The 25,472-nt window shown below is 48.5% G+C and overlaps 1 protein-coding gene across 1 annotated transcript in view; it reads left to right on the forward strand.

The window, feature by feature from the left end:
- LOC140408797 (phosphatidylinositol 4-kinase type 2-beta-like) overlaps positions 1-25,472 on the forward strand; it is a 103,955-nt gene that overhangs the window by 70,963 nt on the left and 7,520 nt on the right. Inside the window, exon 8 of the mRNA XM_072496509.1 lies at positions 15,609-15,668. Coding sequence (XP_072352610.1) covers positions 15,609-15,668 — 60 coding nt within the window. The remainder of the gene's footprint in view (positions 1-15,608; positions 15,669-25,472) is intronic.

Below are 25,472 nucleotides of genomic sequence, written 5' to 3' on the forward strand. Positions count from 1 at the left end.
TAATACAGCTAAAGCTTTACACACATGTATATTTAGCTAATGAAAGCAAAATTCTATTTCTTGGTAAACCTGAATTTAAGACCAGCCTGTGGATTAGATGGTTAAATTTACTGCTGCTTAACGAATTAATGTTTTCAATATAGTTGCTATACATTGATATGAACATGCAAAATTGGCAGATAGGAAAAGACCAGCTATCTGTCAAGCCTGTCCCAAACTCATGGTTGAAACTGTGTCTGGATGCTCTTTGCTGGTGTGTGCAGAGTTTTGTCTACAGATGGGTATGAGTCCAGTTCCGATCAATTACATTTTATTTGAATAATTTACAGAATTAAAATTAAGTTTGGGCAATGTGAACCTACTTAGCTTGCAAAAATGCTGTTTCTCTAAAATAGATGTATGTAATTTGTGGGTGTGAGCCTACGTTTGAATTCTTCTGAGTAAAGATATGAGAGTTTGCATGTCAAGCAAATACAATCTCCACTTAATCCAATTCTTAATTAGGGACAGACTTTGAGGTCAAAATTCAATATTATTTGCAATCCCCCAGATGAGTGCAGGTGTAATCAAAAATCCCAGCATTTCAGCAGAATATCACAACTATTTTAACTTTGGTTTTGAAGCATATAGCAGATCAGCACGGGTTTTCTCCATAAGGTAACCCTTGCTTTTTTGACCTGGGAGTTGTGGACTATACCGTGAAAGTGCAGTTTATTTTTCTTGACGGTGTAGTTGGGAACAAAGGAAATGGGTGCGGGTGCAGGAGTAGGCTTTTCATCCTGCTCTCACATTGAAACTGATCATGCCTCCTTGTCTACCTCTCTGCCATTTTTCTCCAATAGCCCCGTATCCCTTGATGCCATTGGTATCTAGAAATCTATCGATTTTCTGTCTTGAGCGTGCTCGTTGATTGATCTTCCGCAGCACTCTTGTAGAGAATTCCAAAGATTCACAACCCTCTGAGTGAAGAAATTCCTCCTCATCTCCAGTCTTAACTGGCCTGCTCATTTATTGAGACTGTGTCCCCTTCTCCTAAACTCACAGCCAGGGGAAACATCATATCCACGTCTATTCTGCCACGCCCTGTAATAATTCTGCAAGTTTCAGTGAAACCGTAACTCATTCTACAAAACTCCAGAGATTACAGGCCCAATTTCCTCAATCTCCCCTCTGAAGACAATTCCACTATCCCAGGGATTAATCTGGTGAACCTCTTGCATTCCCACTATGGTAAATACATCTTTCCTTTGAGACGACCAAAACTGCACACTACTCCAGGTGTGCTCTCTTCAAGGCTGTATACAATTACTGCAAGTCACCTTTACTCCTGTACTCAAATTTCCCTTGTGATGAAGGGCAACATTTGTCGTCCTAATGCATGCCAGCTTTTGGTAACTCATGATCTAAGACACCCAGGTCCCTTTGAACATCAGCACTTCCTGACTCCACTCCATTTGAGAAATACTCTGCATTTATTTTTTTTCTACCAAAGTGGATAACTTCACACTTATTCACATAAATCACTTAATCACAAACAAGTATCTTGACGCCTACAATTTAAACTTCCTATCCTCGTATATCCCTCCTGATCTCTAAATTTCCTCCAGCTCTGTCTTCACCCCTTTCTCTCCCCCAATCCTCTATTCCTCTGACTCTTGCCTCCTGCCCATGGCCCTCTTGGGAACACTGGTGGACAGGCCATCAGCTGATGCCTCTTGGTCAAAATTCCCTCCAGCTCCTGTTTTCCCCCCACTTTCACTGTCCTTGGAATCCATATTTGTGACCAAGCTTTGGTCACCAAATCTGTTTCTTAGCTTGGTGCCCATTTCTTATCTTTTGCACTGTGACATTGTTACAATAATTATTGAACTGCCTGGAACTGTCACGTGCAAAGCATGTTTTTGAATTTAATTATTAGAATTGGCTGGCCATTGAACATATGAACAAGGAGTAGGTCATTCGGCCCTTGAGCCTGCTCTGCCATTTAATAAGATCATGGTGAATCTGACAGTAACCTCATCTGCATCCAACCTTCCCCTGATAACCTATCATCCCTTTGTTTACCAAAATCTATCACTTCTGCCTTAAAGGCTCTGCTTCCACTGCCTTTACAGGAAGAGAGTTCCAAAGACACACAATCCTCTCAAATCACCTCATCTGTTTTAAATGGGAAATCCCTTACTTTTAAACAATGACCCCAAGTTCTAGATTCTCCCTCAAGAGGAAACATCCTTTCCACATCCATCCTGTCAAGGTCCCTAAGAATCTTCATAGGATTAAATCAAGTTAGCTCTTACTGTTAATTCCAGTTGATGCAAACCTAACCTGTCCTGAGGAGGTGAGGTCATTGCAGGGTGGAACTAATACAATACAATGTAGAGAAAGCTTTTGCGTTCTTATCTGGCTCAGTCTGCAAGTAAGGTCTTTTGCTCTTGGTAGGAAAGTTTTTTTTTTTAAACTAGTATTTAAAGCAGTGCAGACTTGTCAGAGGACAAGGGGAGAAGCTGAAACAAACCTGTTGAGACAGCTTTTTGAAGACTTCCAGCCAAAGTCTGCAGAGGTTCTAACACGAGCCAAATCTGTTCTGGAAAGCAAGTCTTTGTGCCATTGGGATGTAGGATGGATTGAGAGCTATATGTTTGTCCTTGTTGTTTAATTGGAAGTAGAAAGGGTATTGTATTTACTGTGTTTGGTATTGTTTAATGGAGTAATTGTAAGCAATTTCCAGGTGTGAGGTTAACCATTTTAATATTGTTATATTTTAAAATACCAAATTCCTATTTTTTTTTTTTAGTGCAATTATTCCTGGTATTCTTTCCGCATAGCCTTATGAAATAAACTCAAATATTGGGGTTTTGGTCCAGTATCCTAGCCACTGTTGAGATCGTAATTGCAGCTATTAAGTGGAAATAATGCACCAAGTTTAAGCTTGTCCACCACATTGTTACTGGGTTATGGGGATAGGGTGGAGGTGTTGACCTTGGGTAGGGTGCTCTTTCCAAGAGCCAGTGCAGACTCGATGGGCCGAATGGCCTCCTTCTGCACTGTAAATTTATTAAAGTTTTTCAACAACACAATTTTTTCCCCTTACAAACAATAACCCCCACCCCCGGTAACAAAACAACACTAAATCGCACTGAGCAAGATATATACATGGCAAAATTGTATATTTACATAGCTTTATACACTGGCTCTCTCTCGCACGTGCCAGTTTCCCCCACCCTTCATGTTATCTCCTGCTCCTCCATCCCCCCCCCCCCCAAGGTTGCTGCTGCTGCTGACCGACCTTCCTAACGCTCCGCGAGATAGTCTAGGAACGGTTGCCACCGCCTGTAGAACCCCTGCGCAGACCCTCTCAAGGCAAACTTAATCCTCTCCAGCTTTATGAATCCAGCCATGTCGTTTATCCAGGCCTCCACGCTGGGGGGCTTCGCCTCCTTCCACATTAGCAAGATCCGTCGCCAGGCTACTAGGGATGCAAAGGCCAGAATGCCAGCCTCTTTCGCCTCCTGCACTCCCGGCTCGTCCACTACTCCAAATATTGCGAGCCCCCAGCTTGGCTTGTCCCGGACTTTCACCACCTGAGATATTGCTCCCGCCACTCCTCTCCAGAACCCCTCCAGTGCCGGGCATGACCAAAACATATGGACATGGTTCGCCGGACTCCCTGAACACCTTCCACATCTGCCCTCTACCCCAAAGAACCTACTCAACCTCGCCACCGTCAAGTGCGCTCTGTGAACCACCTTAAATTGTATCAGGCTGAGCCTGGCACATGAGGAGGAATTAACCCTACCCAGGGCATCAGCCCACAAACCTTCCTTGATCTCCTCCTCCAGCTCCTCCCATTTACCCTGCAAATCTTCTGCTAGAGCTTCCCCCTCTTTCATCTCTTGGTGTATTGCCGAAACCTTGCCCTCCCCGACCCATACACCCAAGTTGTGCCGGGAGCAACGGGAATTCCCTCACCTGTCGCCTCACAAAAGCCCTCACCTGCATATATCTAAATGCATTTCCCGGGGGTAACTCAAACTTCTCCTCCAGTGCCCCTAGGCTCGCAAATGTCCCGTCAATGAACAGGTCCCCCATTCTTCTAATCCCCGCCCGATGCCAGACCTGGAACCCAACCCCCCCCCCCCCGTCCATCTTCCCCGGGACAAACTGGTGGTTACCCCTGATCGGGGACCACACCGAGGCTCCCACTGCACCCCTGTGCCGTCTCCACTGGCCCCAGATCCTTAACGTTGCCGCCACCACCGGGCTCGTGGTATACTTTGATGGCGAACGGCAGCGGTGCCATCACCAATGCCTCCAAGCTCGTTCCTTTACAGGACGCCATCTCCATCCTCTTCCATGCCGCCCCCTCTCCCTCCATAACCCACTTGCGGATCATCGCCACATTTGCTGCCCAGTAGTAGCTCCCTAGGTTTGGCAGCGTCAACCCTCCTCGGTCCCTACTGCGTTCCAGGAACCCCCTCCTTACCCTTGGGGTCTTATTCGCCCACACAAACCCCATAAAACTCCTAACTACTCTCTTGAAAAAGCCATTGGTGATCACGATGGGAAGGCACTGAAACACAAACAAAAACCTCGGGAGGACCACCATTTTGACCGACTGCACTCTACCCGCCAGCGAGAGCGGTAACATGTCCCATCTGTTGAAGTCCTCCTCCATTTGGTCCTCCGACCTCGTCAGAATCAGTGTGTGTAGGGCCCCCCAACTCCTGGCTATCTGGATCCCCAGATACCGGAAACTCCCCACCGCCCTCCTCAGCGGTAGGTCCCCTGTCCCTCTTTCTTGGTCCCCTGCCTGTAATACAAAAAGCTCACTCTTCCCTACATTGAGCTTATAGTCCGAGAACTCCCCAAACTCCCTCAGAGTCTGCATGACCTCCACCATCCCCTCCATTGGGTCCGCCACGTACAGCAACAGGTCATCCGCGTATAGCGACACCCAATGCTCTTCTACCCCTCGGACCACCCCCCTCCATTTATTAGACTCCGCAGTGATATGGCCATGGGTTCGATCGCCAATGCAAACAACAGGGGGGACAGGGACCCCGCCTCGTTCCTCTGTGTAGCCGAAAGTACTCCGACCTCCGCCGGTTCGTCACTACACTCGCCACCGGAGCTCTGTAAAGGAGCTTAACCCAGCTAATAAACCCTCTCCCGAACCCAAACCTATGCAGCACCTCCCAGAGGTACTCCCACTCTACTCGGTCAAAGGCCTTTTCCGCGTCCATAGCTGCCACTATCTCCGCCTCTCCCTCCGATGGCTTCATTATCACGTTTAAGAGCCGCCGCACATTAGTGTTTAATTGCCTGCCCTTTACGAATCCCGTCTGATCCTCATGAATCACCCCCTGGACACAATCCTCAATCCTCGTGGCCAGCACTTTTGCCAATAACTTAGCGTCCACTGCACTGTAAATTCTATAATAACACCCTGGGATAGGGTGCGGTCAGTTCCGACCTCACTTAATCCGGAGTTGCAACACAATTGAATTGACCAATAATTCTTAGACAAACCTGAAGTCTTTGGCCCTTAGCTGCCCAATAATTACAGTCACCAGGTTTATGAATTTCAACGCCATTCCTTTTTATTTATAATAAGAACTAATAAAATGTGCAGCAAATACAACTGGTTCACTCTTATGTAATTTTTAACCCCTGTCAAACCAACACTGGGGAGGAGAGGGGTGAAAATAATAAGGATGAATGTCAAAACATAGTCTTTGTTTCAAATGGTTGTTTCTAGCACCTGTTCTCCTCTTCAAGCTTTGCTTTCAGTTTGAGGTTTTTCACTGTAGATTCTTTCAGAGGTCTCTAGGTTCAAAAATACCTCAACCCAGTCTTTCTGGAGAGCAGAGAAGGAGCATGTCGTTGTCTTGGGTGTCCAGGATTCAAACTGAGCTCCTTGCGTCTCTAAACATTGTTCCTCTCGAGTAGGACCCAATCACCATCTTTTATGGCCTTTTGGCCAGTTCATTGACTCCCAGCCAATTATTGAAATTGTGTCCCACCTCGTCTCGGGTGCCGAGAAGTCCCAGTTCTCCTGCTTGAACACTAGCAGCACCATATACTATGTTGCAACTTCTTGAATTCCTCATTCTCTTTGCTGCTTGACTTAAAGATATATGTACATTAAGCATCCTTAGATCAAAATTGATAACGGCAAAAATAAAGGGGAAATAAGGGAATCAACAGAAAGGACCCAAAGCTATTTCAGCCAATCTTATTTGTTGTGAAATGCATTTCTTACTGTGGTAACTTAACCACAAAAAGGTCGAAGTTAGTTTTAAGATACAGTATGGACTCAACAGGAGCAGCTCGTTAAACATTGAAGAAACGGTTACCGAAAAGAATCTGAACTAACAGCAATTAAGTAAATATACTCCGCTAACAACAACTAATTACATCACGGCACTTACTGATGGCATCAGCAATAAGATGCATGATAGCTCAGTTGGCTGGAGAGCTGGCTTGTGATACAAAGCAAGGTCAATTTCTGTACCAGCTGAGGTTATTCATGAAGCCCGGCCTTCTCAACCTTGCCCCTCACCTGAGATGTGGTGATCCTCGGGTTAAATCACCACCAGTCAGCTCTGCCCCACAAAGGCAAAAGCAACCTCTGGTCATCTGGGACTATGGTGACTTTACTTCATAACACTTGCCGCAAATGTAAGTAGGAGGGGTAGTGAAGCATGCATTTTGTCATATCATCTAGCCATGAACCATTCAAGATGAAAATTAATTTATTCTGTCTAATCTCTTTCTGGGCTCCGTTTACAAAATGCAACTAGATGGAGCAATTTACATTTTTTCATTTTTAGGTTGGGTTGTCCAGTAATCCTTTGCCCACTGGCCTGAAACTTTTGTAATTTAGCTGCTCAACATATTACTTTCTGGAATTTATTACTGCAAATGTGAATAAATATGTGCATCCCACAACGTTCCTCATACAAATCCCATTTTCCGTTGCCTCAATTTTCTTTGTCTCGATCAAATGGAGCTGTGATTCAGAACAAGACTTTACCTACTTCTGTTCTGTTTATTATCTATTTGGCCCTTTGAGCGTGTAACACCATTCAACAAGGTTGTGACTAATCAAACAACTCCACCTATCCTTATAAACCTTTCAAAATGGCACACAGTGCTCCAGGTGTGGCTGAACTGTGCCCTGTAGTGTTTACTCTTGAACTCCAACCTCTCTAACAGCAGCTAACAGTAGGTGCCTTCCTAATCACTTGCTGTACCTACATGTTAACTTTGATTCAAGTGCATGGACACTCCAATCCCCCTGAATACCATCATTTCCCAATCTTTCTGTTCAAAAAATATTTTTCCTACCAAAGTTAACAACTTATCCACTTTCTATTCCATCTGCCATGTTCTTGCCCATTCCCCCAACCTGTCAATTATTCTTCTATAACTTTTGTATCAGATGCACCCTCGACCCTCTTTGCACTCTTTATTTTACCACCAAACTTTGTATCGTTGGCAAACCTGTTTACTTTGTGCAGTCCCCTGGATTTTCACAGTAATTTCATTGCAGTGTCAATGTAAGCCTACTTGTGGCACTAATAAAGATTATTATTATCATCTAATCAATAACGTTAAATTTAAATAGCTGCAGCTCAAGTAGTGATTTTTGTGGTATTCTTGTAGTTGCAACCTCCCAACCCCAAGATGTACCATTATTTCTACAATGTAACTGCTAATAGCCCAATTCCATGAGTCCTAGTTCATGAAACGTCTTGTGTGGCACCTTATCGAATGCTTTTTTGCAAATCCAAAAACACCATATCCACTTGCTCCCCACTTCTCCATCTTTTTATACTCAAAAAATTAACATTTGTCAAACATTATTTCCCTTTCCTAAATCCCTGCTGAATCTATCTTACTGCAACTGTACAGGGCCTTGGTGCGACTAAACCTGAAGGATTGGGTGTAATTTTGGTCTCCTTATCTGGGGAAGGAAATACTTTCCATTGAGGGAGTACAGTGAAGATTCACCAAACTTCCTGGGATGGCAGGATTTTCATATGAGGATCGATTTGGGTTGACTAAGCCTGTAATCACCTGGAGTTTGGAAGGATGAGATGGGGTCTCATCGAAATGTATAACATTCTGACAGGGCTTGAGGGACTGGTTGCAGGGATGATGTTTCCCCTGGCTGGGGGCTCTAGAACAATGGATCACAGTCTCAGGATACAGGGCCACTTGCATATGAAGATGAGAAGAAACTTCTTCACTCAGATAGTGGTGAACCTGTAGAATTTTCTACTACAGAAGGCTGTGGAGGCCAGCTCACTGAATATATTAAGAAGGGAATAGATTTCTCAGACCCCAAAGTGGATCAGCCATCCATATTGAATGGCAGGTCAGGCTCCAAACAATTAATGGCCTACACCTATTTCCTGTTTCTTTGAAAAGGAGTGTCATATTTCCAACATGCCAATTCTTTCGCAACTTCTTAATACCTCAGTAAGATTGTAAAAGGCCCTTCTGCTGTCTCCAGCTCCCTTCCTTTAGCAACCTAGCATGCAAACCATTGGGACTGGACACGTATCCATTCTAATTTAGCCAGACTTTCCAGTGCAACCAACCTCTTCATTTTCACCCCATTTCTGCACCTGTATTTTGCTTGGAGTCATAGGGCCATGCCTCAAAACGGGCTACCTCAGGACTGAGTCCTTACTGAATTTTGAAACTTGCCAGTGTTTGGGTCAGGCAGCTAGCCAAAACTACACTATTATTTTAGACATGTTCTTTGACAGCTAGCATGAATATAATGACTGCAATGGCTTGTGCAGTTTAAAAATAACATAGCTAAAATCACAGCCTCAAAAGGCTATTCATGTGGGGATGGGGTTGCATGAACACTTCAGGATACTATACCTTATATCACCCTTTTTGTCCCTAATAGTATCCACACCACCTAATTATCCAGTTTACCATTTAGGTAGGAAACTTTTGGGGTCCCTTTTATGTTAACTATTCTAATTCTCTTACTTACTCTTTGCCAGTTTTATCTTCTTCACCTCCCTTCTCAACTTACTGTATTTGGCTCCTCCCACTCTATCTCCTTTTTTAACCCCAAAGTTCTTCGCTGACTTAATTATCCTGGAGGAAATCGATAAATGGTTTCCATTTTCGGGCAAACCCTTCCACAGACCCTCGAGGCGAACTTGATTTTTTTTTTTCCAACCTGACTAATTCCGTTAGGTCGCTCACCCACACCCCTGGGTTCGGCGCTCTGAGTCCCTACATCCCAACAAGATCTGTCTCCGGGCTACCAAAGAACGAAACAGCACAGGAACAGGCCCTTCAGCCCTCCAAGTCTGTACTGGTCATGATACCAATCTTGGCCAAAACCCTCAGCACTTCCTTGTGCTGTATCCCTCTAAACCCATCCTATCAAGATGCTTTCTGAACGCCTTTAATGTATCTGCTTCCACAACCTGCCCTTGAAACCCGTTCCAGGGCACTCACTAGCCTCTGTGTTTTTTTTTTTTAAAAACCTGCCTCCCACATCTCCTCTAAACTTTGCCCCATGGACCTTAAACCTATGCCCCTTGGTGACTGACCCCTCCACCCTGGGAAATTGTACTTGCCCATCCACTCTATCCATGCCCATCATAATCTTGTAGACCTCTATCAGGTCACCCCGCAACCTCCGTTTTTCTAATGAAAACGATCCGAGTTTATTCAGGCTCTCTGCATAGCTAGCACCCTCCAGATCAGGCAACATCCTGGTAAACCACCTCTGCACCCTCTCCAAAGCCTCCACATCCTCTGGGAGTGTGGCGAACAGAATTGTGCGTAATATTCCAAGTGCGGCCGTACCAAGGTTCTATACAATTGCAGCATGATTTGCCAGTTTTTATACTCTGTGCCCATCCAATGAAAGCAAGCATTCCGAATGCTTTCTTGACTACCTTGTCCACTTGTGTTGGCACTTTCAAAGATCTGTGGACCTGTAGGCCCAGATCCTCTGCCTTTAAATATTCCAAAGAGATTTGCCATTTGCGGTATATTTCCCCTCTGTTAGACCTACCAAAATGCATTATCTCACATTTGCCTGGATTAAACTCCACTTGCCATTTCTCTTCCCAAGTCTCTAATGTATCTGTCCTGCTGTATCCTCTGACAATCCTCACCACTATCTGCCACTCCACCATCTGTGAACTTACTAATCAGACCACCTACATTTCCTCCAAATAGTTTATGTATAATACAAACAACAGAGGCCCCAGCACAGGTCCCTGTGGAACACCACTAGTCACAACCTTCCATTCAGAAAAACACCCTTGTACTGCTCCACTTTGCCTTCTGTGACTGAGCCAGTTCTGTATCCATCTTACCACCTCACCTCTGATTCCGGGTGACCAAAGGGGGCAAAGACCAAAATATTGGCGCCTCTCACGCCCGGGCCTTCCGATACTCCAAAAATTGCAACTTCTGGACTCGGGACCACCTTCACCCTCCGCACCTCCGACATCACGTCAGCAAACCCTGCCAAAATCACTCCAGCTTCGGACAGGCCCAAAACATGTGGGCATGGTTCGTGGGCTCCACAGCGCATCGACCACACCTATCCTCCACCCCCTCAAAAAACCTGCTCATTCTGGCCATAGTCATATATGCCCTGTGGACTACTTTAAATTGAGTGAGGCTAAGCCTAGCCCATGAAGAGGATGCATTCACCCTCCTCAGAGCCTCTTCACATAACCCAGCCCTCAGCCCCCTCCCCAGCTCTTCCTCCCGCTTCCATCTAACTTCTCCTATTGGGGAACCCTCCCAGTCCATTAATTCTTTGTATATCCCCGACACCCTGCCCTCACCAAACCCCTGTTTTCGACACCACCTTGTCCTGCAACCTGGGCGACAACAGGAAAGGAATGCACCTGTTTCCTCACATAATCCCGAACCTGTAAGTACCGGAACCCATTCACGCTGGGCAGTTCATACTCCTCTACCAACTCCTCTAAGCTCGAAAAGCTGCCCCCCCACGAACAGGTCACCAAACCTCTCAACTCCCGCATCCAGTCCCCCCGGAACAAACCTGTGATTCCCACAAATCGGAGCCCAAACCAAGGCCCCTCCAGCCCCATGTGCTGTCGTCACTGTCCCCACACTCTCAGGGCTGCCACCATTACTGGACTTGAGGAGTACCTGGCCGGTGAGAACGGCTGAGGCGCCGTCAGCAGTGCTCCTAAGCTAGTGCCCTTACACGAGGCTGCCTCCATCCACTCCCATACCGACCCCTCCCCCACTACCCACTTCCTTACTATGGCTATATTCGCTACCCAGTAATAGTTCAATAAGTTTGGCACGGCCAGCCCCCAGATCCCCGCTCCAACAGCAGCATCTTCACCCTAGGGGCTTTCCCCGTCAACACAAACCCCGAGATCAGTGTATTGATCTTCCTAAAGAGGGCCTTTGAAATAAAAATCGGAAGGTTCAGGAACACGAATAGAAACCTCGTGAGTACCATCATCTTCACAGATTGCACCCGCCCCGCCAATGACAACGGGAGCATGTGCCTCTTAAAATCCCTCTTCATTTGCTCCACCAACCGGACCAAATTCAGTTTATTTAATTGCTTCCACCCCCACGCCACCTGGATGCCCAGATACCTGAAACTCGCCCCCACTATAAATGGCAGCTCGCCTAACCTCCTCTCCTGCCCCCTCACCTGGATCAGAAAGACCTCACTCTTCCCCATTTTTAACCTCTTCCCAGAGAACTGGCCAAATTCCACCAAAATGTCCATGATACTTCCAATACTTTCCAAAGGGTCCGATATGTAGAGCAACAGGCGTCCGCATATAGTGAGACCCTATGCTCCACCACTCCCCACCCCCCCGCACTATCCCCTGCCAACCTCTTGACACTATAAGTGCCAATACCAGTGACTCTATCGGCAAAGCAAAGATCACTGGGGAGAGTGGGCATCCCTGCCTCGACCCACGATGCAGCCTAAAATACCCCAAACTCGCCCGTTTCGTCCTTACACGCGCTACAGGCGCCTGATACAACGACCGGACCCAGTTCACCCCAGTACCTCCCACAAATAATAATAATAATAGCTTGTTGTCACAAGTAGGCTTCAATGTAGTTACTGTGAAAAGCCCCTAGTCACCACATTCTGGCGCCTGTTCGGGGAGGCCGGTACGGGAATTGAACCCGCGCTGCTGCCTTGTTCTGCATGACAAGCCAGCGGTTTAGCCCACTGCACTAAACCAGCCCCTCTCCATATTCCCATTCTACCTGATCAAAGTCCTTCTCTGCATCCACAGGGACCTCCACATTCCGTTCTCCCAAGGGCATCATTATAACCTTCAACAAATGCCTAAAGTTAGCCGACAGATGGCTCCCCTTTACAAACCCCGTCTGGTCTTTCCCCCATCACCCACGGCACACAGTCCTCAATCCGCGAGGCCAAGATCTTTACCAACAACTTAGCATCTACATTCAGCAGTTATATCGGGCAGGACCCACACTTCTCCGGATCCTTATCCTTCTTCAAAATTAAAGATATTGAGGCCTGCGATAACGTGTGTGGGGGGGGGGAGCTCCCCCTTCACCCTCCCCCTTCACCCTCCCCCTTCACCCTCCACCTTCACCCTCCACCTTCACCCTCCACCTTCACCCTCCACCTTCACCCTCCACCCTCGCCTCATTGAATGCCCTCACCAGCAGGGGCCCCAGGTCACCCAAAAACATTTTATAAAATTCTACTGCAAAACCATCTAAGCCCGGGACCTTCACTGTCTGCATCGCCCCTATACCCTCCATCACCTCAGCCAGTCCAATGGGTGCTCTAATCCATCATCAGGTCCTCCTCCACCTTGGGGAACTCCAACCTGTCCAAGAATCGGAAGCTTCTGCCTCTCCTTCAACAACCCTGCCTCTGAGGCTACTGAATACCTTCTGTCCACCCGCAGAAGCTCGTCCACCAGCCTTGCCGCCTTTGCTCACTCCTCCTCCCCCGATCCACTTGCAAGTCCACCCAATGTGGCGCGTGGTCTGAAACCACGATCGGCGAGTACCCCGCGTTAACCCCCCCAGCCAATAACGTCTTACCCACCACAAAAAGATCAATCCGAGAGTACACCCTGTGCACATGGGAGAAGTACGAAAACGTATTGCCCCTCGGCCTCCCAAACCTCCACGGGTCCACCCCCCCACCCCCCAATGCACTCCATGAATTCCTTCAGCTCCTTCGCCACCACTGACACCTTCCCCGACATCGGACTCGACTGGTCCTGGTCCAACCTTGGATCAATGACCATGTCAAAGGCCCCCCCCCCCCCCCCCCCCCCCCCTCCCCTATAATCAGCCGGCGTGAGTCTAGGTCCTAGATCTTCCCGAACACTCGCCTCATAAACTCCGCATCATCCCAATTTGGCACGTAAACATTTACCAGGACCATTGGCAAGCCCTCCAACTTCCCACTTGCCATCACAAACCTTCCCCCTGAATATGCTACTATATTCCCCACCTCAAACACCACCCGTTTATTTACCAGCACCCACCCCTGTGTCGTCTTGACTAATCCCGAATGGAAGACTTGCCCTACCCACCCTTTTCTTAGCCTTGTCTGATCCACGATCTTCAAGTGTGTTTTTTGTAAAAAGGCCACGTCCCCCTCCAAGCTCCTCGGGTGTGCAAAAACACGTGCCCGTTTAACTGGCCCATTCAGCCCCCTTGCGTTCCATGCGACCAGCCTGGTTGAAGGACACCCCGCCCCTTCACCTGCCGATCTACCCCTTCTTAGCCCATGCCACGCAATCCTTCAGGCCCACCCTCAGATGTCCACCGTCACCACTCCCTCTTATGCTGCACCACAGCAACAACACCTTTGCCAGCAGCCACCCCTCTTCCCTTAAACAACACAATTACCCCATCCCCCTCTGCTACCCTAACCATCTGATCACCCCCCACTGCACACCTGTTAACTAGCCCACCCATCTAGCCTGGCAGCCCCTACCCAAAGCGACTAAGTCTTCTACACCCTGCTGATTTTCCCCCCCCCCCCCCCACCGCTTGCACACCTCACAAACAACAATGAAACAAAATAAAAAGATGCACTTGTCCTCAATCGCAACAAAACATCTCGAAGGAGAAAAGTTCTCCAACAATAAAAACAAAGAGACAGGAAAAAACAGAAAAAGCACCCATCTCCTCCACAGTTCAATGTCCTTCTGCTAGTCCATTGTCTCTTAAAAATGGCATCGCCTCCTCTGGTGTTCCGAAATGTTCTTGGCTCTTCAATGTCACCCAGAAGCGGGCTGGGTACAACATCCCAAACTTCACCCCTTTTTAAAGAGCGCAGCCTTCACCTGATTAAACCCTGCTCTCCTTCGGCAGGTCCACGCCCAGGTCCTGGTACACCCGAAACTCGCTCCCCTCCCAGGTGCATCTCCTCGTCTGCCTCACCCACCTGCGTATCTTCGCATTGTTCAGGAACCGGTTAATATGCACCACCAAGCCCTCTGCCCATTTGCCTGCGGCTTCCTCATCAGCGCCCTGTGCGCTCGGTCAACCTCCTGGAGCCAGTCAAAGGCCCCCTCCCCATCTACTTCTCCAACATCCTTGGCTACATACGAACCAGCGTCCATCTGACCTATCGACCAAAATATCTGCCTTCTCTGTTGTTTATACTGACATGTACCACAACTGGTTCACTCTCTTCACCCTGCAGAATATTCTGCACACTCTCCATGACGTCCTTTGCTCTGTCAGAAGACAAAGGGAGAACACCATGCAGGGCTCAAAATGATGGCTCTAGAAATGCCTTCTACAGGTTAATAATGCAATCTTCTGTAACAGCTACATTTCTACTCTAAGCCATTACTTCCTGTACAGTCCTGCCCATTGGTGCAATGGTCAAGGATATTCTCCTCCGAGTATCATCACTCCCAGCAGTCTCTAATACTGTGCATCTGAGAATGGCACACATTCTGTCTACATTTTATCTATTTGTCTCTGGCACAATTTTCCTTTGGCTCATTTTCTCTTGCCCTGCTACATCTATCTAACTTTAAATATTTGCGTTACTTAATTACTAATTTGGGGAACTATGCAAATTTACAGTTTCCTAATTTAGAAATGAAGGAAAACTACTATTGCAGGAAATGCTTTAAAAAAAAAAAAAAAAAAGAAGCACTTTCTTGCCCCTCTACACTGGTGTTATCAGTCGAAGTCAATATATTCCTACCCCTGTTACCTACATTAACAACTGGGTTCTCACTATGACTTCTGGTGCAACTGAGAAGTGATTGCAAGACTTCCGAGTTGACTTTGGGGATCTAATGCATTGAAATGTTTAACTTTTTTTGCTCTGGTATCTGTTTCCTCATGCTCCTCAGTTGTATGCTTTCTCATCTGAGAATTGTTGCATTTTAAAACATAACTAGTTGCACACAGCAGTGAGTTTTATTGAAGTGATAAGCTGCATTGATAAAACATTTCAGTATTGGTAGTTTAACTTTTTTTTAAAGACATTGGTGGCTAGTTTTCTACAGCTCTCTACAGAAACTTTGATTTAAAAAAAATATTTTTTCATCATTTATAATTTGAATTATTTTACTTTTCAGACTGACCGAGGATTTGACAAACCCACTTTTGAATTGCAGATGTCAGTGATGAGAGGGCAGGTAATTGTATATTTGCTTTGAGCAGTGATTTTTTTCAAATTAAATTGGGATGAAAAAAATATTGTGCAACCCTATGTGCTGAAGTTTAATTAATCCAACTGCCCTTTAATCTAAAAGTTTGCTATTAGGAGTGAATTGAATCAGAATTGTTACAACACAGAAGGAGGCCATGTAGCTCATTGCATCTGTGCCAGTTCTCTGAAAGAGCAACACCTCAAGCCCCAGCACCTTTTTCCTATAATCCTACAAAATCAATCCTTCCAGATAATTTAAATCTTTCCTTCCAGATAATTGTCAAGTTTTGCTTTATTCAGGCTTCTGTTGAATCTACCTCTCAACACTCAGACAATGCATTCCAAATCCTAGCCACTAATTGCTTTTTGAAAAAGCTTTTTCTCATGCTGCCATTTTTTTTCAGTCAACTTAAATCAATGTTCTCTATTCTGCCAATGGGAACAGTTTCTCCATTTCTATTCTGTCCAGGCTCCTCATGATTTTAATTTGTGACTCAGTTCACTGAACAACTGATTTGTGGTGTAGAACGAGGCCAACAGAGGAGAGGAGTCCCCAGAGTGGCTCAGATGAGAATTTCCTGTCCGATTACCATAATATGGTTTTTCCCCATCAGTAGATTCCCATACTGGCTGAGGTTATTCATGAAGGTCTCTTCCCAGCCTTGCCCCTCGCCTGAGGATTGGTGATCCTCCGGTTAAATCCCCACCAGTCAGCTCTCAAAGGGCGAACAGCATCTGGGACTATGGCTACTTTTATCAGATCTCCTTTTAATCTCTTCTTCTCCAATCTAACCACGTAACTAATGTTTCTCATTGCTAAAACCATTCTTGTGAACCTTTTCCGCACCCTTACTCATGCCTTCACATCGTATACTAAAGTATAATACTGGACATAGTATTCTACAGTTAGGTCTGAATAATGTTTTATGCAAATTTATCAATACTTTGTATTTGGACTCTTCCCCACCAAATCCTGGACTCTCTAGCACCCAAGATGCTGTATGTTTTGTGGACCGTTTTCTCAATTTGCACTGCCACCTTCAATGATATATGCTCAGTCGTACGGTACAGAAGAGGTCTTTCGGTCCATTGAGTCTACACTAATCCCACTTTCCAGCACTTGGCCGATAGCTGTTGTGACATTTCAGGTGCTCATCCATGTATTTTTAAAGGTTCAGGTTTCCTGCCTCTACTACCTTCCCAGGCAGTGCATTCCAGACTCCCACCACTCTCTGGGTAGAAAAAGTGTTTCCTCAAATCCCTTCTCAACCTTCTGCCCCTCGCCTTAAAATTATGCCCCCTCATTATTGACCTTCAATAAGGGGAGCAGCTGCTTTCCACCCTGTCTATATACCTCAATCGGGTCCTCTCTCCGCCTTCTCTGCTCCAAAGAAAACAACCCAAGCTTATCCAGCCTCTCTTCATAGCTCAAATGCTCCATTCCTGGCAATATCCTGGTAAATCTCCTCTGCACCCTGCCCAGTGCAATCACATCCTTCCTATAATGAGGCAACCAAAACTGAACACCAGTTGTGGCCCAACCAAATTTTGAACAGCCCCATCATAACCTCCTGCTCTTATAATCTATGCCACGACTGATCAAAGCAAGTGTCCCAGATGCTACCTTAACTACCCGATTAATCTGTCCTGCTGCCTTCAGGAATCTGTGGTCAAGCACCCCCAGATCCCCCTCTGAGTTCCTAGTGTCCTGTCATTCATTGAGTACTCCCTTGTCGTGGTACTCCTTCCAAAGTGCATCACGTCGCACTTTTCAGGGTTAAATTCCATCTGCCACTGATCTGATACTGTTTGTATCTTCCTACAACCCTAAAGCCGCCTTCGTTGCCCCCCAAAAGCACTTTTCTTTTTTTATAAATTTAGAGTATCCAATTAATTTTTTCCAATTAAGGGGCAATTTAGTGTGGACAATCCACCTATCCTGCACATCTTTTGGGTTGTGGGGGTCGAAACCCACGCAAACACGGAGTGATTGCACTTTTCTAAGCTCTCCCCATGAAACCCCATTTGGAGACCCTTCCAAGACACCCCTCCATCCCAGGTCCACCTGCTCCCTTCAGAATTCTACTGTTTATATTGTACTGCCTCCATTCTTCCTGCCAAATGAATCACTTCAGACTTTGCATAAGTTTTATATCTGGAGAATGTCTGCCCCTCGCACCTGTCTACCTATGTTCCCTTGAAATCTCCTCAGTTCACAATACTACCAAGTTTTGTCATTCCATATATTTTTTAATTGTGCCCTTTACACAAGTCGAGGTCATGAAAGTACATCAGGACAAGCCAGGGTCTTAATGTCAACCCTGCAGGGTCCCACTATAAACCTTCCTCCAGTCTGAAAAGCAACCATTCATCACTTTTCTGTTTCCAGTCATCCACCCAGCCATTTTTGTATCCATGGCACTAATGTTCCATCAACATTAGAAATAACTCCGAGAAGGTTTGCTTAGCTGATCCCTGGAATTGGGTGAGAGGGAGCTATCCAGTGAGGAAAGTCTGGACCTGGATCCATTGGCGTTTATAAGATTAAGAGGCAATCTAATTCAAATATAAGATACTGAGGGACTTGACGACAATATAGATGATGAAAGGAGTTTTGCTTATGGGAGAGACTAGAACCAGGCAACACTGTTTAAAGATGATGGATCTCCCAATTCAGACGAATTAAAAACTTTTGTTTGGGTCGTGAATCTTTGGAAATCTCTCTTCCCAGAAAGTGTTGGAATACTTTTAAGGCAGCGGTAGATACATTCTTGATTAACAAGGGAGTCAAAGGATATCTGTGTAGGCAGGAATATGGACTTGATCTTATTGAATGGCAGATCTGGTTTGGGGGCCAAATGGCATTCTCCTAAATCATATTTGTGTAGCTCTAAATTTGCTGACGAGCCTGTTTTTTTTTTTTTTTTAATTTTATTCAAATTTTCACAATATATCAACAACAAAATACAGGAAAAAAAGGACAACCCCCCCCCCCCATATACATAAATAATAAATTAATAGCCTTCATCAACACACAGGCAAATATACACGCCCACTCAAGAAAAAACGAACCAACCCCCCCCCCGGGTTGCTGCCGTGGCTGACCATCTTCTAACGTTCTGCCAGGAAGTCTCGAAACGGTTGCCACCGCCTGAAGGACCCTTGTACCGATCCCCTTAAGGCAAATTTCACAATCTCCAATTTAATAAACCCCGCCATATCGCTGATCTAGGATTCCACACTTGGGGGGCCTCGCATCCTTCCACTGAAGAAGTATCCTTCGCTGGGCTACCAGGGATGCAAAGGCCAGAATACCGGCCTCTTTCGACTCCTGCACTCCCGGCTCCTCTGCCACCCCAAATATTGCGAGCCCCCAGCCCGGCTTGACCCTGCAACCTACCACCCTCGACACTGTCCTTGCTACACCCTTCCAATAGTCGTCCAGCGCTGTGCAGGCCCAGAACATGAGGGTGTGATTTGCTGGGCTCCCTGAGCATCTAACACACCTGTCCTCGCACCCAAAGAACCGGCTCATCCTTGCCCCGGTCATGTGAGCCCTATGCAGCATCTTAAATTGTATGCTAAGCCTCGCGCAAGAGGAGGAAGAGTTCACCCTCCCGAGGGCATCCGCCCACATTCCCTCGTCAATCTCCTCACCCAACTCCTCCTCCCACTTACCCTTTAGCTCCTCCACCGAGGCCTCCTCCTCCTGCATCACCTGATACGTTGCCGAGATCCTTCCCTCTCAAACCCACACCCCCGACAGCACCCTGTCCTGGACCCCGCGTGGCGGCAGCCGTGGGAACTCCATCACCTGCCACCGAACAAACGCCCTTACCTGCATATATCTGAAGGTGTTCCCTGGGGGGGGAGCCCAAACTTCTCCTCCAGCTCACCCAGGCTGGCGAACTTCCCGTCCACAAACAGGTTCCCCCATTCTTCTAATACCTACCCGGTGCCAGCTCAGAAACCCTCCGTCCATCCTCCCCGGGACAAACTGGTGGTTTCCCCGAATCGGGGACCGCACAGAGGCCCCACCTCACCCCTGTGACGTCTCCATTGCCCCCAGATTTTGAGGGTAGCCGCCACCACCGGGCTCGTGGTATACCTCGTTGGAGGAAACGGCAGCAGCTTCGTCACCAGCGACTCCAGGCTCATGCCCACACAGGACCCCATCTCCAGCCTCTTCCATGCCGCCTCATCCCCTTCCATCACCCACTTACGCACCATTGCCACGTTGGCGGCCCAATAATATCCACAGAGGTTAGGCAGCGCCAACCCCCCCCCCCCCCCCCCCCCCCCATCCCATCCCTGCACCGCTCCAGGAACACCCTTCTCACCCTCGGGGTTTTCTGCGCCCATACAAACCCCATAACGCTCTTGTTAACCCGCCTGAAGAAGGCCCCAGGGATCAGGATGGGGAGGCATTGGAACAGGAACAAAAACTTCGGGAGCACCGTCATCTTAACTGACTGCACTCTACCTGTCAGGGAGAATGGCAGCACGTCCTACCTCTTAAACTCCTCCTCCATCTGCTCCACCAGCCTCGTGAAGTTAAGCTTATGTAAGGCCCTCCAGCTCCTAGCCACCTGGACCCACAGATACCTGAAACTCCTCCGTCCTTTTTAGCAGGAGCTCACCAATGCCCCTCTCCTGGTCCCCCAGGTGCACTACGAACAACTCTCTCTTCCCCATATTAAGCTTGTACCTGGAGAAATCTCCAAACTCCCTAAGGATCCTCATCACCTCCGGCATTCCCCCCACCGGGTCCGCCACATATAGCAGCAAATCATCCGCATAGAGCGACACCCGATGCTCCTCCCCACCCCGCACCAGTTCCCCGACTCCCTCAACGCCATGGCCAGGGGTTCAATCGCCAGTGCAAAGAGCAGGGGGGACAGGGGACACCCCTGCCTCGTCCCCCGTTGTAGCCGGAAATACTTTGACCTTCTGTTCGTGGCCACACTCGCCACCAGGGCCTCATGCGGCAGCCTCACCCACTTGACGATCCCCTCCCCGAACCCGAACCTCTTCAACACCTCCCACAGGTACCCCCACTCCACCCTATCAAAGGCCATCTCCGCCACTATCTCCGCCTCCCTTTCCACCGCTGGCATCATTATACCATTCAAGAGCCTCCGTACATTGGTATTCAACTGCCTCCCTTTCTCGAACCCCGTCTGATCCTCGTGTATGACCTGCGGCACACAGACCTCTATCCTCATGGCCCAAATCTTTGCCAGCAACTTTGCGTCTACATTTAAGAGTGAGATCGGCCTGTATGACCCACACTGTAGGGGATCCTTGTCCCGCTTCAGGATCAGGGAAATCAGCGCTCTAGACATCGTCGGGGGCCCTTCTCTTGCCTCGTTAAAGGTCCTTACCAACAGCGGGCCCAGCAGGTCCGCGTACTTCTTGTACAATTCAACCGGGAACCCATCCGGCCCCGGTGCCTTCCCCGTCAGCATGTTCCCTATCCCTTTGACCAACTCCTCCAACCCAACCGGCGCCCCCAACCCCGCCACCTGCCCCTCCTCCACCCTCGGAAACCTCGTCTGATCCAGGAAGCGACCCATCCATCCTTCTTCCAGTGGGGGCTCAGACCGGTACAGTTCCTCCGTATTCATATACCACCCCCTGCGCCTTCCTCCACTGCGCCTCCGCCTTCCTGGTGGTCAACAAATCGAACTCAGACTGGAGGCTACACCGCTCCCTAAGCAATCCCTCCTCCGGGGCCTTCACGTACCTCCTATCCACCCTCACCATCTCTCCCACCAACCTCTCCCTCTCTCTCCTCTTCCCCCCTCTCCTTGTGTGCCCTAATGGAGATCAGCTCTCCTCTGATCAGCGCCTCCCAGACCACCCCTACTTGCACCTCCCCATTGTCATTAGCCTCCAGGTACCTCTCTATACACTTCTGGACCCGTCCGCTCACCTCCTCGTTCGCCAGCAACCCCACCTCTAGGCGCCACAGCGGGCACTGGTCCCTCTCCTCCCCAACTCGAGGTCCACCCAGTGCGGAGCATGATCAGAAATGGCTATCGCCGAATACTCCATATCCTCCACCCTTGGAATCAGCGCCCTGCTCATGACAAAATAGTCAATCCGGGAGTAGGCCTTGTGAACGTGGGAGAAGAATGAAAATTCCCCGTTCTCGCAAACCTCCATAGATCCACCCCTCCTATCTGGTCCATGAACCCCCTCAGCACCTTGGCCGCCACCAACCTCCTGCCCGTCCTAGACCTAGAGCAATCCAATGTCGGATCCAGCACCGTGTTGAAATTCCCCCCCATTATCAGGCCCCCTGTCTCCAGGTCTGGAATCCGGCCCAGCATACGCCGCATGAACCCCGCATCGTCCCAATTCAGGGCATATACATTGACCAACACCACCCACTCCCCTTGCAGCTTGCCACTTACCATCACATACCTACTGCCATTGTCTACCACAATGCTCGACACCTCGAACGACACTCTCTTCCCCACCAAGATCGCCACCCCCTGATTTTTTTGCATCCAAACCTGAATGAAACACCTGCCCTACCCACCCCTTTCTCAACCTTACCTGATCCGCCACCCTTGGGTGCGTCTCCTGAAGCATGGCCACATCCGCCTTCAGCCCCTTCAGGTGCGCGAACACCCGGGCCCACTTGACCGGCCCATTCAGTCCCCTTACATTCCAGGTTATCAGCCGGATCAGGGGGCTACTCCCCTGCCGACTAGCCATATCCCTTCCTAGGCCAGCCATGTGCCCGCGCCCCCCGCACGGCCCGTTCCCCACAGCGGCAGACCCACGCCCCAACCTCCTCTACCAACTCCAGCTCCCCCTTGGCCATTCCAGCAGCAACCCGGTCCCCCCCCCCCCTAGCTGCATTGCTCCCCCCCCCCCCCCCCCCCCCCCATTGCACTCCCCTAGGTCAGCTGACTCCTGACCCCAGCCACTCCTGCCGCTCCATCAAACCCACCCCCCCTCACAAGTGTGGAACTCTTCTCTCTTTCCCCCCCCCCCCCGGCCGCCAGCGGGATCTCAACCATTCCACTCCCAGCGCGGGAGAAAAAGCCCACGCTTCCCAGCTCTGGCCCCGCCCCTTCAGCCCTAAACGCGGGGGGGAAAGCCCGCACTTTCCACTCGCCCCGCCTCCCCTGGCACAGCACCCTTTCCAGGCCCAGTCCCACTCCCCCCAACTCAGGCCCCATCTCCCCTACCGACCATCAACCCCCCCAAGCAGTTTACCCCCCCCCCCCCGTAACGAGCCCGCCCGGTGGACCTAATTAAAACAATGCCCAATCAACCCCCCAAAAACAAAGAACTCCCCCTCGAAACACAACCCAACTATCCCCAACCATCCCTCCACCGCGACCCCTCATCCCCAACCCTTAGTCTGAGTCCAGTTTTTCGGCCTGAACAAAGGCCCACGCCTCCTCCGGGGACTCGCAATAGTGCTGTCGATCCTTATAGGTGACCCACGGTCACGCTGGCTGCAGCATACTGAACTTCACCCCCTTCCTGTGCAGCACTGCCTTCACCCGGTTGTAACCGGCCCTCCTCTTCGCCACCTCCGTGCTCCAATCCTGGCAGATCCGGACCTCTGCGTTCTCCCACCTGCTGCTCTGCTTCTTCTTGGCCCACCTTAACACGCACTCTCGATCAGCAAACCGGTGGAACCGCATCAGCACCGCCCGCGGCGGCTCACTGGGCTTGGGCCTCCTCGCCAGCACTTGGTGGGCCCACTCTAGCTCCAAGGGCCCCTGAAAGGCCGCCGCTCCCATCAGCGAATTCAGCATGGTGACCACGTAGGCCCCCACGCCCGATCCCTCCAGCCCCTCCGGGAGACCCAGGATCCGCAGGTTTTTCCACCCCGACCGGTTCTCCATCTCCTCGAACCTCGCCTGCCATTTCTTGTGGAGTGCGTCGTGCGCCTCCACCTTCACCGCCAGGCCCAGGATCTCATCCTCGTTCTCCGAGACCTTCTGCCGGACCTCCCGGATCGCCGTCCCTTGGGCCGTCTGGGTCGCCAGCAGCTTATCGATTGAAGCCTTCGTTGGCTCCAGCAGCTCTGCTTTCAGTTCCTTAAAACAGCGCTGGAGAAGCTCCTGCTGCTCTTGCGCCCACTGCCTCCACGCTGCCTGGTCTCCGCCCACCGCCATCTTGGTCCTCCTCCCTCGCACCATTCTTTGCTACAATGCCACTTTTTTAATCGCCCCACTCCTAGTCTACTCCATACACTATCGGGGGAATGTTGCTGTCCCCTTCCCACACCGGGAAATGTCGAACAAGCGCCGTTACGGGCCCTAAAAAGAGCCCAAAAGTCCTTTTTTAGCGGGAGCTGCCGAACGTGCGACTTAGCTCCACATAGCCGCAACCGGAAGTCGCTGACGAGCCTGTTAAGTGCCACATCGCCAAATGCATTTTGAAAGTCCAGGTACACTGACTGCATCAACTACATTACTACATTATCCTTAGTTACCTCATCAAAAAACTCAGTCAAATTAGTTAAATGCTTTTTACCTTGACCATTCCATACAGACTTTCCTTAATTAATCTGCATTTGTCAAGTGCTTGCTGTTTGTCCTAATTGTCACTTCCAAAAGCTGTCACCCAAGTTTAAACTGACTGGCCTGTACTTGCTGCACTTAAACCATTTTTTGAACATTTGTAGTTCTCCAGTTCTCTGGCACCACCCCTGTATCTAGGGAGGATTTGAATGTTATAGCCAGTGACTCATTTCCACTCCTACTTTCCCTGCATTATCTATGTATGCATCTCATTTGGTCCTGGTGACTTAACTTTGCAGACAGTCTACAATTTATATAAACAAGCAGGGACTGAGTGGAATATAGCAAAAACTGCGGATGATACTAAAATAGGTGGGAAGGCAGGCAGTGAAGAGGAGATAAAGTTTTTACAGATGGATATAGATAGGTTAGGAGATGGGCCAAAATTTGGCAGATGGAGTTTAATGTAGATAAGTGTGAGGTGATTTGGCCGGAAAAATAGAAAGGTAATTAGTATCTAAATGGAAAGCAGATTCACGATGCGCCTGGATAAATGGATCTGGGTGTCTTTGTTCATGAATCTCAAAGTTGGTATGCAGGTACAGCATATCATTTAAAAGGCAAATTGAATGTTGGCGTTTATTGCAGAATGACTGGAGTATAAAGATAAAGTAGTGTTGTTGCAATTGCATGGGGTGTTGGTGAGACCACATTTGGAGTATTGTTTCCAGTTTTGGTCTCCTTATTTGAGGAAGGGCATGGTAGCATTGGAGGCAGTTCAGAGGAGGTTCACCAGATTGATTCCGGGGGGGGTGGAAGGGTTGGCATATGAGGAGAGATTAAACAATTTTGGCTTACACTCGTTGGAGAAGGATGAAAGGGGATCTGATCGAAGTATGTAAAATACTAAATGGGATTGATAAAGTAAACATAGACCAAATGTTCCCCATTGTGGGGAAATCTAGAACGAGATCACTGATAAAGGTTGAGAGGTGGTAGATTTAGAACTGAGATGAGGAAAAACTACTTCTCGCAGAGAGTGGTGAATTTGTGAACCCGTTGCCCCATAGTACAGTGGAATTTGAGTTAAATAGTTTCAAGGAAGACCTATATTTTGTATCAAAAAACGTGTTAATGGGATATGGGCAACATGTGGGGAGGTGGATTTGAGACTAGGAAGAGATCAGCCATGATCTGATTGAATGGTGGAGCAGGCTCAAAAGGCCGAATTGCCTACTTCTGCTCCTAATTCCTATGTTCCTAATCGTTACTTCCTCTTGTCAGCTTTTACTGTA

This window comes from Scyliorhinus torazame, chromosome 3 (genome assembly GCF_047496885.1).
Source record: "Scyliorhinus torazame isolate Kashiwa2021f chromosome 3, sScyTor2.1, whole genome shotgun sequence".
NCBI lineage: Eukaryota > Metazoa > Chordata > Chondrichthyes > Carcharhiniformes > Scyliorhinidae > Scyliorhinus > Scyliorhinus torazame.